The sequence below is a fragment of the Rhinoraja longicauda genome, chromosome 36 (genome assembly GCF_053455715.1).
Source record: "Rhinoraja longicauda isolate Sanriku21f chromosome 36, sRhiLon1.1, whole genome shotgun sequence".
In the NCBI taxonomy this organism is placed as follows: Eukaryota; Metazoa; Chordata; class Chondrichthyes; order Rajiformes; family Arhynchobatidae; genus Rhinoraja; species Rhinoraja longicauda.
The window spans coordinates 19,692,102-19,707,509 of record NC_135988.1 but is presented as its reverse complement, the minus strand read 5'-3'; the positions used below and the strand labels follow the sequence as shown (position 1 = coordinate 19,707,509).

At 45.1% G+C, this 15,408-nt stretch overlaps 1 protein-coding gene across 3 annotated transcripts in view; it reads left to right on the top strand.

Moving 5' to 3' along the window:
- The window catches only part of hk2 (hexokinase 2), a 112,575-nt gene that overhangs the window by 55,474 nt on the left and 41,693 nt on the right, over nucleotides 1–15,408 (top strand). For all 3 annotated transcript variants that reach the window (XM_078429013.1, XM_078429014.1, XM_078429012.1), the window contains one exon: nucleotides 6,189–6,351. In XM_078429013.1, the coding sequence (XP_078285139.1) occupies nucleotides 6,189–6,351 (163 nt within the window). The remainder of the gene's footprint in view (nucleotides 1–6,188; nucleotides 6,352–15,408) is intronic.

Sequence of the window (15,408 nt, the reverse complement as noted above, 5' to 3'; positions counted from 1 at the left end):
CACTGGCCACAGTCTGGACACTGGCCACAGTCTGGACACTGGCCACAGGCCACAGTCTGGACACTGGCCACAGTCTGGACATGGGCCACAGTCTGGACACTGGCCACAATCTGTACACTGGCCACAGTCTGGACACTGGCCACAGTCTGGACACTGAACACGGGCCACAGTCTGGACACTGGCCACAGTCTGGACACAGGCCACAGTCTGGACACTGGCCACAATCTGTACACTGGCCACAGTCTGGACACTGAACACGGGCCACAGTCTGGACACTGGCCACAGTCTGGACACTGGCCACAGTCTGGACACTGGCCACAATCTGTACACTGGCCACAGTCTGGACACTGAACACGGGCCACAGTCTGGACACTGGCCACAATCTGTACACTGGCCACAGTCTGGACACTGAACACGGGCCACAGTCTGGACACTGGCCACAGTCTGGACACTGGCCACAGTCTGGACACTGGCCACAGTCTGGACACTGGCCACAGTCTGGACACTGGCCACAATCTGTACACTGGCCACAGTCTGGACACTGAACACGGGCCACAGTCTGGACACTGGCCACAGTCTGGACACTGGCCACAGTCTGGACACTGGCCACAGGCCACAGTCTGGACACTGGCTACAGTCTGGACACTGGCCACAGTCTGGACACTGGCCACAATCTGTACACTGGCCACAGTCTGGACACTGGCCACAGTCTGGACACTGGCCACAATCTGTACACTGGCCACAGTCTGGACACTGGCCACAGTCTGGACACTGGCCAAACAGGCTGATTCATCAACCCAAAACCCAATACATTTCTCCACAGACTTAATCTCAAGTATAAATTGGAAGCTGTTCATCCTGTGGCCATTAAATCATCAAAGTTATATACAGCGCGACGATTAAGCTCAGGACTGTCCTTTTCACTCAGGACAGACACGTCTCTGTTGCACCAACTCTATTGCTGCCCTCCAACAACAAAGGTTCATGGTGAACCAATTCCCACATCTTGAGAGACACTTCTTGGTAAAATGTTTAATGTTGTGGTAAAAATGTTACCTCCCCCTCTCCTCCCCTCCCCTCTCCTCCCCCTCCCCTCTCCTACCCCTCCCCTCTCCTACCCCCTCCCCTCTCCTACCCCCTCCCCTCTCCTCCCTCCTCCCCTCCTCCCTCCTCCCCTCCTCTCTCCTCCCCCTCCTCTCTCCTCCCCCTTCCCCTCTCCTCCCCCTTCCCCTCTCCTACCCCTCCCCTCTCCTCCCCCTCTCCTCCCCTCCCCTCTCCTCCCCCTCCCCTCTCCTACCCCCTCCCCTCTCCTACCCCCTCCCCTCTCCTCCCTCCTCCCCTCCTCCCTCCTCCCCTCCTCTCTCCTCCCCCTCCTCTCTCCTCCCCCTTCCCCTCTCCTCCCCCTTCCCCTCTCCTACCCCTCCCCTCTCCTCCCCTTCCCCTCTCCTTCCCCTCTCCTCCCCCTTCCCCTCTCCTCCCCCTTCCCCTCTCCTACCCCTCCCCTCTCCTACCCCCTCTCCTACCCCCTCTCCTACCCCTCCCCTCTCCTACCCCTCCCCTCTCCCCTCCCCCTCTCCTCCCACTCCCCTCTCCTCCCACTCCCCTCTCCTCCCACTCCCCTTCCACTCCCCCCCATTCCATCCCCCTTAACTCCCCTGATCCACCCTTCTTCCTCCCCTCCCCCCTCCTCCCCCTCCCTCCCAAGGAGATAGATTTAAACTTTAAAATGTGAATAACTTAAAAAATATAACACCGATTTCAATGAAACTTCTTCCATTAGCAGCAAAGGGACGACGGTGAGTAAGGTGGGCCTAAAATTAGCACGCTATCGTGTACCGTTTTGGCTGTAGTTCAGGAACAACCAAACAAATGAGCGTTTTAGTATATAGATTTCATTCTCCCACTGAGTAACAAAAACAGCAAACAGTGAGTGTATTGGCAGTAAGGAGCAGTTGGACAAACTTTGATTGTTTTCTCTGGAGTGCCGGAGGCTGAGTGGAGGAGACCTGCAAAGTGTATAAAAATGAGCGGAATAGAAACGGTAGATAGTCAGAAACTTTATATCAGGCACGAAATGTTGGTTTAGTAGTGAGAGTGGGAAAGTTTAAAGGAGATTTGAGAGGCAAGTTTTTGTTGTTGTAAACACAGTGTGGTAGGTGTCTGATACGCACTGCCTGAGGAAGTGGTGGAAGCAAGTACGATAGCTATGTTAAAGCAGCATTTATTCAGACGTGAACAGGCTAGGGAATTTGGGGATATAGACCACTCACAGGTAGACGTGGTGTTAAAATTGGCATAGGGGTCGGCACAACATTATGGGTCCAAGGGCTGTGCTGTTCCATGCTGTTCCAAGTGCTGTACATAGCAGGGCAGGCAGTATCTAGAGAGACTGAGTGAACATTTTGGATCAATTGCTTTTTGTTAGAACTGGAAGCAGTTCAGCAAATGGTCATGTTTTAAGCTGTAGAAAGTTGGGTTGAATTGAGGGAATAACTGTGATACGGTGGGGATCAGGAAAATGGACTTGATAGGTCGCTATTGATTGAGAGGGGATGGTGAAGGTTTGGCTTCACAAGAAAAAAAAAGCAGCTAATCTGTCCACCAGAGATAGAGGGGAACATAGAGGAAGGGAGGGGACTGAGCAGGGAAGAAACCAGCTGAGGCTGAGTGATAGGAACGTGGCAGTTGCAGTAATTCTGATGTAAAGAGAATGCCAGGAAAACCTCTGAGAACACCAACATATCTGTGGTAACAGGAGACTTTGCATCTGATCTGGCCAGGTTTTGAAGTCTCATTCGAAATATTATTTGCATAAAAATGTTAGATTAGAGTTAGGTATAGCTCTTAGGGCTAAGGGAATCAAGGGATATGGGGGAAAAGCTGCAACGGGATACTGATTTTGGATGATCAGCTATGATCATATTGAATGGTGGTGCTGGCTCAAAGGGCTGAATGGCCTACTCCTGCACCTATTTTCTATGTTTCTAAAAGAATGACAAAGGAAATGTAAAATAATTTGTCATTCCTCTGTTTTGCTTTCACCACATACCAGCTGATTCACTCTAGTTCAAGTATGTATCAATTTTTACTTTGGATGTTTTCAATTATTTCATCCCTACAACCCTGGGATACAGAAGTCCAGAAGTCTAAAATCCTCAAGAACCCCCTTTTTATCAGTAATAAAAAAGAACCACTTGTTCTGAAACTGTAACCTCTCACTCTTAGATAACAACTCTGAGGGGAACTTCAGAACTGTATCTGACTCTCATTCTCTTCAACTCCAGTGAGCAAAGGCTTGGCCTACTCAATCTCTCCATACATCGACCAATTAAGCCCAGGAGTCAGTGAGCCTTCCCTGCACTGACTCTTCCAACGGAGGCAACGTTTCATTAGCCGTCCTGGTTAGGTAGATGGCGTAGGTAGCCTTTTTTCAAGAAAGATGTCAAATACCACAGGGCTTAGCATTAAGGTGAGAGGGAGAAAGTTTATGGGAGATTTATGAAGCAATACTTTTTTTCGTGTGGTTGAATACACTATCAGGGGAAGTGATGGAAGCAGATGTGATAGCAGCATTTAGACAGACAAAACCAAACAGACAGGATGCAGAGATAGATAGATAGATGATGTCGAGATAGGGTCACCATTTGCAATGGGTGTTTGAAGATATTAGGACCTTGGATCTGATTGCAAAATCTATGGTCTACCAGGCAGCAGCGATCATAGAAACATAGAAAATAGGTGCAGGAGTAGGCCATTCGGCCCTTCGAGCCTGCACCGCCATTCAATATGATCATGGCTGATCATCCAGCTCAGTAACATGTACCTGCCTTCTCTCCATACCCCCTAATCCCTTTAGCCATAAGGGCCACATCTAACTCCCTCTTAAATATAGCCAATGAACTGGCCTCAACTACCTTCTGTGGCAGAGAATTCCACAGACTCACCACTCTCTGTGTGAAGAAATGTTTTCTCATCTCGGTCCGAAAAGACATCCCCCTTATCCTTAAGCTATGACCCCTGGTTCTGGACTCCCCCAACATCGGGAACAATCTTCCCGCATCTAGCCTCTCCAACCCCTTAAGAATTTTATATGTTTCTATAAGATCCCCCCTCAGTCTTCTAAATTCCAGCGAGTACAAGCCTAGTCTATCCAGTCTTTCTTCATATGAAAGTCCCGCCATCCCAGGGATCAATCTGGTGAACCTTCTCTGTACTACCTCTAAGGCAAGAACGTCTTTCCTCAGATTAGGAGACCAAAACTGCACACAATACTCCAGGTGCGGTCTCACCAATGCCCTGTACAACTGCAGTAGAACCTCCCTGCTCCTAAACTCCAATCCTCTTGCTATGAATGCCAACATACCATTCGCTTTCTTCACTGCCTGCTTCACCTACATGCTTGCTTTCAATGACTGATGCACCATGACACCCAGGTCACGTTGCATCTCCCCTTCTCCTAATCGGTCACCATTCAGGTAATACTCTGCTTTCCTGTTCTTGCCGCCAAAGTGGATAACCTCACATTTATCCACATTATATTGCATCTGCCATGCATTTGCCCACTCGCCTAATCTATCCAAGTCACTCTGCAGCCTCCTAGCATCCTCCTCGCAGCTAACACTGCCACCCAGCTTCGTGTCATCCGCAAACTTAGAGATGTTGCATTCAATTCCCTCGTCCAAATCATTAATATACACTGTAAATAACTGGGGTCCCAGCACTGAGCCTTGCGGTACCCCACTAGTCACTGCCTGCCATTCCGAAAAGGACCCGTTTATTCCTACTCTTTGCTTCCTGTCCGCCAACCAATCACTACCTATATGTTCAAAGAGCTAGACTACCGACAGCAAGCGACTGCAAAACTCTCCAAATACATTGGGCATGCCACATTGTTTATATGCTCAACGTCGGACTAGTTAAACTCTTCTTGGTGCTGTCAAGGGAAGAGATTGCCAGATGGGCAGAAGAAAAGATTCAAGCATAGGAATCTGTAGCCCAGACCACTCATGGTAGAGAAGGTGTATTTAAATTGAGATTGGCTTTGAGCCATGTGTCGAGGCAGAAATAGGACACCATTTCACAAACTAATCCCTTGTGAGCTACCACTCGCTCCGTTGTGGAGGAGTCTTCAATTCCCACTTTAGCCTTATCAGTCACTTTAGAACCCGCGAGGCTGAATTTCAAGTCAGCCTTGTTCCCAAGGTTCAGCCTGAGAAGAAGAGAGCTAAAGGACTTCAGGAAATTCAGTCCTGAGGAAGGTAACTGACTTGAAACATTAACTCTGTTTCTGTTAGTGAAGGTGCAGGCTGAATTGTTGAATATTTCTTATACCATTATCTTAGTTACTGTATTTCTTGTTTGATTTTTCACTAAGAACAGGTGTGATGTTTTTTATTGTTTGCGTTGAATTATATAAAATTTACAATGTCGTTTGTCAGCAGGCTTATGCTGCCTTGTAGTCTCTATTCCACATCTTTTAATCTGTCCGTTCAGGATATTGCAGCAGTACTGGTCGCCTCTTACAGGAAGAATGTGGAGGCTTTGGAAAGGGTGATTTAGCAGAATGATGGCTGGAGTAGAGGGTGTTAGCTACAGGGAGAGGTTGAACAGACTTGGATTGTTTTGTTTGGAATGTCAGAGGTTGCTGGAAGACCTGGTGGAAGTACATACAAAGATGAGAGGCAATGAAAGTGTAGACAGTCAAAACATATGTCCCAGGATGGAAATCTCAAACTCTAGAAGACATAGTTTTAAGGTGAGAGGAGCAAAGTTTAAAAGAGATATGTAGAGTGAGTTTTTTAATACATAGGGTGGTAAGTGCCTGGAACGTGCTTGCTGCATGGCGTAGTGGTGGAGCCCCTAATGGAGGTTGTGTAGCAAGCCCCCTCCCGGCCCGGGCGGCCGCTATTGTTGGAGTGGGGGCACGTGGCCGCTGGCTGGGTGAGGTCACCTTGTCCTGTATTTAAGGCCCCTTTGTAACATATGCTATGGGCACCGCACTAGATTAATCCGGCCCTGGGTGGTGGTAATGCCATTACCATGAGAGGAAAGTGGTGTTGGACTGGCAGTGGTAATGCCATTTGCCTGGGGGATCATGTGTTTTAGTGAGCAACATGGATCTGCATTCTCTCTGTTGAAATACCAGTTCCAATATCAGAAGAAAATGACTCTTGCTTCTTTGATTCCAGGTAGACAAATACCTCTACCACATGCGGCTATCAGATGAAGTTCTGCGTGATATATCTGATCGCTATCTAAAAGAGATGAAGAAAGGACTCAGCAAAGCTACCAATCCAACATCATCGGTCAAGATGCTGCCTAGCTACGTCAGATCAACTCCTGATGGGACAGGTAAGGTCAAAGTTTGGAAGGCGTATTGCACTAGCACTCAAGGGCCATCCTTGGTGTTGGTCTTCCTTTATACTAATAGCCTAAATACCTTCTTTTAGATTGACTTCTACATCAAATGAGTTTGGTAAATAGTACACATAGTTGCAAATCGGTGAGAGAGTTTCCCCACAATTGGCTAATGTCCATCAAAAACTGCAGTTGGCAGATCGCAATCAGTCTCCCATTTGATGCCAGTCCCAGTTAATAGTTTGTAAATGACACATTGGCTCCGTTTAAAGGCATTATCTGCACGTGAGTTTGCGACTGGTTGATTTCTTTTGATTTTTGATGCAAGGTACACATTTCTTTACAACTGCTAAATTCCACAAGAGGAACCGTGCCTGGTAGCAAGCTTGGCTTCAAACTTTTACGCAAACTAATTGAGCCCAGATGTGACTGAGGCAGTCAGAGTTTCACATGGTGTGCAGCATGCAGCATGCATCCAGAGAGGAGGAACGAGAGAAGTTTTAGCGAGAGGGCATATCCACCCAGGGGGATTCAAATGGACAATTCTCCAAGCTGGACCTTGGTGTGCAGGACATCTGTGCCCTGGTTGCTGCATGTCATCCTCTCTATCCACAGCCTCAGGGCGAGGATCACATTCCCCGTAGCTGTTACACTAAACTACACGATCAATACTGGGCTACAAGTTCTCTACGCTGATCTCTTTATGCAGTATTCTATTTACCAAGATCATTTTACACAGAAGACACAATGGTGGAAGGGTTTAGTGCACAACAACAACATGCACACCCACACACAGGCATGCGTCCAGTAAGACATCTTGTCTCATGACTCAAGGGAGTCATGTGTGCTCTGTTATTGTCACCACTGCAGCCACAGAAATGTTTGCAAAAGTTCAGATTGCTGGACTATAAGATACTTTGAACACTGAACATCTTAGTGATTGCAGTCACCTGAGCATCATGTCAGGTGGTGAACTTTGTTGGACTTTCAGAGAGGCTGCCAAAGACCCAAAAATGTCAATAAATGATAGCGGGTCAGTGGGTTTCAGTGGGTTAATATTCTTAGAGTCCTCTGGTGCAGAACCTGTGTGTAACATCTAGATCTGGGTTTTCACCTTCACCTTTGCCTGGTTCACCTTTACCACAGACACCCTGCATAAAAGTTTTGAAAGATTAGTGTCTGTTCCCCGGCCAATTAGAACAAAAGGCCGGAGCTCTTTTAGTACCTCCCATTAGTGCTCGCAACTTCTAGGGAGGTTGTTTTCACGCAGGTGGATAATCCAATACGGAACGTCAAAGTCTATTTCTAAATTCCTCGAGGCACAAGTTAAAAAGACAACAGTGCAGAATGTCCTTGGCAAATATGGAGAATATCGCAGATACACCTGCTCCAGGTGAGAGGAGTCTGTCTGCTCCCAGATAGAGTTCCTCAACATAAAACCCACTAATGTCATAAGATCATAAATGATCGGAGCAGAATGAGGCCATTCAGTCCTTCAAGTCCATTCTGCCATTTAATCATGGCTGATCTATCTCCTTCCTAACCCCATTCCCCTGCCTTCTCCCCATTACTCCTGACACCCATGCTAATCAAGAATCTATCTCTGCCTTTAAAATATCCATTGATTGCCTGTGGTAAAGAATTCTACAGATTCACCATCCTCTGACTAAAGAAATTCCTCGTCATCTCCTTCCGAAAGGAACATCCTTTAATTCTGAGGCTATGTTCTCTGGTCCTAGACTCTCCCACTAGTGGAAATATCCTCTCCATGTCCACTCTGTCCAAACCTTTCACTATTCGGTAAGTTTCAATGAGGTCCCCCCTTATCCTTCTAAACTCCAGCGAGTGCAGGCCCAGTGTCATCAACGCTCATCACATGCTAACCCACTCATTGCTGGGATCATTCTTGTAAAACCTCCTCTAGACCCCTCACAATACTCCAAATACTGCTTGACGAGTGTCTTATTGAGCCTCAGTATTACATCCCTACATGTCAAGCCCATGTTCTTCCTCAATCATTGGCTGCTGCTGTTGGCCAAGGGGGGATCCACTGTGGGCATTAGGGCATGAAAGCTGTAAGTGTGGCTGCTCACTCTAGAGAGTGGAGGGGAAGTCAGGAGAGAATACAAAGGGATTAGTGTTAATTATTATTAATTAATTAACAATCATTAAATCAAAGATTTAATCAATTAAATAATCATTGATTGTTGATAGGCTAATAATTAATTAATTTATTAATTATTGAAATAATGAATAACATTATTAACTATTAATTAATTTGAGATTAATATGGAGGGTTTTGGTTTCATCCATACCAAAATTATGGATTTTGGCTTCATCAAAATACCAAATTTCAATGTATTTCATTTCAAAGGTTTCCATATTTGTCTCCTTCCGTCATTCTCAACTGTGTTTTCTCCCCATATTCCTTGACTTTAGCATTAAGAAATATGTCTATCTCCTTCTTAAATATATCTAATAACTTGGCCTCCACTGCCTTCTGTGCTAGAAAATGCCACAGGTTCATCACTCCCTGTGTGAACAAATTGCATTGTTGTACATGGAATACCTTGTATCTTGAGGCTGTGAACCATTTAATTAATCATTCAGCCATTGGGAACACCCTTCCTGATCCTAACCCATTCATAATAATCAGTTGGTTTCAATGACATCCCCCTCATCCTTCTAAACTCCAGCGAGTATAGACCCAGAACCATCAGACACCCATCACATGTTAACTCACTCATTGCTCACATGTTTTCTGCAAAATGTAGCGTTTACTTCATTCCCTTCATGGACACTCCTATCTCCTCAAAAACCCAGGCAGATTAGTCAAACATGTCGAAGGCAAAATGCTGGAGTAACCGTGGGACGGGCAACATCTCTGGAGAGAAGGAATGGGTGATGTTTCGGGTCTTCTTGATGTTTCGAGACCCTTCTTCAGACAAACATGTCTTTCCTTTAAAAAATCTCTTTGGGCTCCCCCTTATTAATTAACATTTCTGAGTGTCTGTTAATATTCCCCTACAAGTTTTGAGGTTGGACTGACTGACCTAGTTCATGCTGGGCATGAACTCACAGCTCGTTTTGAAACAATCTCACGTATCAGATTCTTCTGTGCTCTGGCACTTGCCTGGTGTCCAAGGGGAACAGAAAGACCATGACAAGCGATTTTGTGACACTTCCCGCCCCCACCCCCCCCCCCCCCCCACACTTCCCTCAACTAGCTGCACCAGATCACTTGCTGCCTGCAAGCACAGCTAAACCTCTTTTATAAATACTTGAACCTCAACCATTATCTTCAACTATCTCCTTTTCTACTGAGACGTCGTGGCGGACTTTCTCTTCAATCTGTAAGGTACATTTCTGGAGTTTAGCAGTGTCTTCTCATGTAACTTTCATCCTTTTCCTTCAATACAATTTATTCATTTAATTTTCAAGCTTTACCCCCACTTCTTTGCGCATATCACTTTCTTGTCCTCCTTCACCTCACCCCTCGCATGCCCATGCCCATGCCAATGCCAATGCCAATGCTCATGCCCATGCTCATGCCAATGCTCATGCTCATGCCCATGCTCATGCTCATGCTCATGCCCATGCCAATGCTCATGCTCATGCCAATGCCAATGCCCATGCCCATGCCAATGCCAATGCTCATGCTCATGCCAATGCCAATGCCAATGCCCATGCCAATGCCAATGCCAATGCCAATGCCCATGCCAATGCCAATGCCAATGCCCATGCCAATGCCAATGCCAATGCCCATGCCAATGCCCATGCCCATGCCCATGTATTGTCCATGTCCCTAAATCTGGATCCTTTCTTTGCAAGTCTTCATTTTCAGTCTACATCCCAATGGATGGATATGGTTCATGTGCAAGCAGATGAAATTAGTTTATCTTATTTGACACAGATATGTGGGTTACAGGGCTTGGCCCTGTGCTGTACTGTTCTATGCTTCATTTTAATATCAAGAATGACTATGCAGCAAGCTCCTGTATTGGAAATGTTTCTGATCTCTAGCTCTGTCGTGCTTTCGTGCTGTTTGGATATTTAGCCCGTGGTCCCACATGGCCTTTAGCAGGCCCTGCACTCAGCCTTTGCTGCCTGCTGCAGAAATGCTCCTTCAGCACACTGGAAATTAAATACGTGAAATGTGCTGTGTTAGATAGATTTGTGACAATCATATCCCGTCCTGTGAGTATTGCCACACAATGGAATTGCTGGAATCAAAAAGCAGATGTAATCGAGCATAGGCCAATGCACTGAAAGTCTCAGTATAGCCAACTCCATTAACATTTTCCTTCCTGAATTTTGTCCCTTTTGAAGTCAGTTGTTGGATTTATACAGTGAATGGTCATCCTCGCAAGACTGTGGGACTCTGGGTTCCTGAAAGAAGCAATGCAGGCAGGTAGGTGGTGAGGAAGGGCCGAATGGCCTGCTCCTGCACCTATTGTCTATTGCCTTGACAGGTTAGGGCATAGGATATAACAGTTGGGATGTTAGGTTGCAAAATGCTGCTGAGACAGCACTTGGAGTATCGTGTGCAGTTCAGGTCACAAGTGGAGGAAGGATGTGATTGTTCTGGGGAAAGTGATTCACCAGGATGTAGCCTGAGTGGCAGACTTTAGTTATGGAGAGAGATTGGATAGGCTGGGGTAGGCTGGAAAGGTGATCTGATGGAGGTATATTAAATGGTAACAACTGTAGATGGGGTAACTAGTCAGCTATTTTATGGCAGGATTATCAAAAACAAGAAAGCACATGTTTAAGATGAGAGGAAGGAGGTTTAAAAGAGATTTGTGGTGGAATCGGATACAATCACGATTTTTGGACATTTAACCTGGCACTTCAATATACAAGGCATAGAAAGGCGCTGACTAAATGTGGACAAATGGGATTAATGTAGATGGGCAATAAAGATTGCTATGGTGGTGGGTGGACAGATTCATTTCTATGCTGTACAACTCTGTATTATGACTATTTCACAAAACCTGGCAGCAATAATGAAATCAATGGGAACCAAGGACAACATTCTCCGCTGCCTGGTCAATGTAGAAAATAGGCATGGACCATTCTACCATTTAAGCTTGCTTAACATTCAACATGGTCCCAGTTGATCATCCAAATTTATTACTATGTTCAAGTTCTCTTCCCATATCTCTTTGATTCTTTTTGCCCTAAGAATAATTCCTCACTCCTTGGTTATGTTTAGTGATTTCCCTTCAACTGCTTTCTGTGGAAGAGAATGCCTCAAGTTATCCACTCCCTGGGGGAACAAAGTTCTCCTTATCTCATTCTTAAATGGCATACTCCTTGTCCTTATACTTGGACTCCCAGCCATCGGGAACATCCTTCTTACATCTGATCTGTAATAGAATGGACAATGCTTGTGGGCCAACAGAGAGCAGTTACTAGTGCCCTAAGATATAATGGCAAGAGGAGTTCACTCACGACTATCTTGAACTGCTGCATCACTGATCCTCCCTCCATAATGTCAAAGATGGGGTTTGCTGAGTATAGTCCATTATACAACTCCATTCACAACGTTTCAAATGATGAAGCAGTTCCTGCCCATGAGCTGTGTGACTTGACCAACAAGCACACGTGAACTAATAAGTGGCAAGTGATGTTTGCGGTACACAAAAGCCACATCATGACAATCTCCAAGAAAATGAAGCATGACCATGTTCCATTGACATTCCAATAACATTGTATCAGTGTGCTGGTGACCATGATGACAGCAGCATTAACCACACTAAATGAGCAGGAATGAATGGATGATGGAATGCAACATTTCCTAAATTGCCTACCTAGCCATCCCATCAAACATCTCCTGCCCAGATGTTGAAGAGTTTGTGCATCCCACAATGGCCTTGTGTCGCAATGCACAATCTGCAGTGGAAGCAAGTCATCCTGATCCCAGGGGATGGGCTAAGTCAAAGAGTGGTTTCAAAAGGTGATTTCCCATCACTACCTCAAACATAATTGTGTGGGAGGATAAATACTAGTCAGGCTCAAATTAATGCTTTGAAAAGAGCATGGGATTAGTTTGCAAGAATCTGGTGTTTGGCTGTTAGAATGAAGTGTTTTCTTCTGAAAATACTGACTCGTTTTTTTGATGATGCTGAAGAATGCTGTCTGCATACCTGCACCTCTGTAAGGTGTGTAAATCAAGCGAGGGGATGTTGGCTGACTGCCTGAAGTTGGGTGGATCACAGACTAGTTTGGCCATTTTCAATAATGTAACAAATGCAGTTTCTGTCAGGTAGCATTGCAGGGTGCTCAAGGAGAAGTAAAAACTCACGACTGCATCTCCACAGTGAGACCTTGATCCTCGGGGGGGGGGGGGGCATGGTGCCAATCTGAATAAGATTTGATAACTTGGCATAGGTCAGGGATTGAGAAACTTTATGGCATGAAGCCATAGATATGAATCATGAAGCCATAGATATGAATCATGAAGCATTGCTCATTGAGCTTTGTTACAATAGCCAGTGCTGTGAATTAAATGTGAAATCCTTTAACAGCGAAACCGATAATTAAGGTCAGTGTTGACACTGGACGGCTATCCGCAGCTCAAATAGTCATTATTCTGACAAGGAGGCAAAAGCCTCTTTGCTGGAAGTTAGCAACAAGAATTAATTCTCTCTGCCAAGCTGGCTGCGTGCCAAGGAATACAAATGGATTCTCTAGTCTACTCCAATGTTTGGAAGCATGGGTTATTGTTCAGTCGCAAAAAGTTACTCAGCGGCATAGACTAACTGAATATCTGAGTTTTGAGGAGGTGGTAAGAGGAGCAAATGGATTGGGATGTCTGGTGAGAAAAAGGCAGCCAATGTGGAGGCTGTAACGTGGATAATGTCCACTGTACTTCACCAAGAAATAATCAGACAAGATGTCTTCGAACTTAGCTTGGCCATGGAAGACGTGGGTTGGTAGATGGGTGTATCTCTCACTGGTGGTCTGTGATAATTGTAGTCCATTTGCAGATGACACAAACTGTGGTGGAGTTTGTGTGGAATTTACACGTCCTCCCTGTAACCGCGTTTGTTTCTTAAAGGCGTGCTGATTTGTAAATTGATTGGCCTCTGTAAAATTGCACCAAATGTTCTCCTACCAATCTTACTGTCTCTGACTACATTCTATCTTTGTCCCACCCCTGACATCAGTCAGTCAGAAGGGTCTCGACCCAAAACGTCACCCATTCCTTGTCTCCAGAGATGCTGCCTGACCCACTGAGTTACTCCAGCATTTTGTGTCTATCTTTAAACTAAACTAAATTGATTGTATTTTTCTTTTGTTTTTGTGAGAATAGGCTCCTCGTTCTCTCTGCCTCTGAAATATGTTATTGAGAATGTGTAATATAGTTGCAACAGCACAATACCAGACTTTGAAAGGTTGAAATACAAGGACAGATGATGTATCCATATGCGTTTGAGTTTGGCAGGCTGAGGGATCTTACAATCTTAGATGCAACAAGATGCTGTAGATGTTCTAGCAATCAGTGGTAGCCAGTGCCATCTTCTTTGTTGCCATGTGCTTGGGCAACAGGTCGAAGGCCGTGGAGGCCAACAGAATTAACAAACTCATCAGGAAGGCTGGCTCCGTCCTGGGGGCATAGCTGGATTCATGGGAGGGGGTCTTGGAGGGGAGGTTGCTCCTCAAATTGCGGAGCATCTTGGTCAATACGGCAAACCCCCTCCATGACACACTGGTCAACCTGGGAGTACCTTCAACAGCAGACTGGTTCCACCAAGATGGAGCACAGAACGCCACAGGAGATCCTTCTTCACTGTGGTTATCAAACTGTACAACTGCTTCCCCTTCTAGCGTGGGGTAGACTGAGACTGAGACTGACTCCTCTCCTCATCCCCAATCTTTGTACATCCCCCAATCCTTTCCACTCGTCACTTTCATTTCATGTTTCAAGTATCTTGTGTTTTATGACTGTTGGCAGATCATTTTCCCTCCTGGGATAAATAAAGTTCTATCGTGTCATATCGTATCGTGTCGATGAAAATGTTAGAGATTCAATAGATCGATATTTTGATACTCAGATTACTTTTATTATGCAAACTAAGATACAGGTTAACACTGGTCACAGAGGACCCAGGAGACTTGAGTTCCCTGTCCCTTGATACTTGTTCAATCCATGTTTGTTTCAGATCAATTAATAAATTCACAATGAATTACCTATGTTCAGTATGGTGAGCTAAGGGTGTTGGATCAACATTGTTTTATTTTAATTAATTTTATGGCAAAGTTACTGTAAAACATACGGGATTCAAACTTCACAAATAAAGGATAAAATGGTAACTCCATAAATAAAGCTGACGTTAGCTTCTTGTTTTGTGAAATCAGCTGATCTCAGCCAAGCTAAGTAAGACCAGGGTTAGACTCAGTTCCTGAATCCTAACTTCTCGTTTTGTTTTGTGCTTCAGTTCAGTTTCAGTTCAGTGTAGTTTATTGTCACGTGTACCGAGGTACAGTGAAAAGCTTTAGTTGCGCGCTGACCAGTTGGCAGAAAGACAATAAAGCTTGGTTTCTATGAGAAGATCTCTGATGCTTTTCCATTATCGCGATTGACACAACATTAACTGGTAAGGAGTGACCTTGTGTGAGTGCCTTTTGCAAACTTCAGATTTACCAATCCTGTTCTACCATATCACCCAGAGTGTGCTTGCTATCTAATCATGTGAAAGTGTAACCTGAGGGAAGTAACAGAATGCTGGAATAACTCAGTGGGACAGGCAGCACCTCTGGAGAGAAGGAATAGCTAAGGTTTCGGGTCGTAACAGTAACAGTTGTGCGGCTCACATGCACTTGCTGGGTATCATGCTGTCAACAAACAGATGTGTTAATTATAATCAAAACTCTTAATTTGTATAATTCAAGATTCAAGATTCAAGATTCAAGATAGCTTTATTGTCATCTAAATTGGACGAAATTCAGTCACCCACAGTCCAACAACAAAAGCATCAAAATAGGCATTAAAATTACACAACCCCCAAAACACATAAAATGAAATTAAAACATGCAACACTGTCC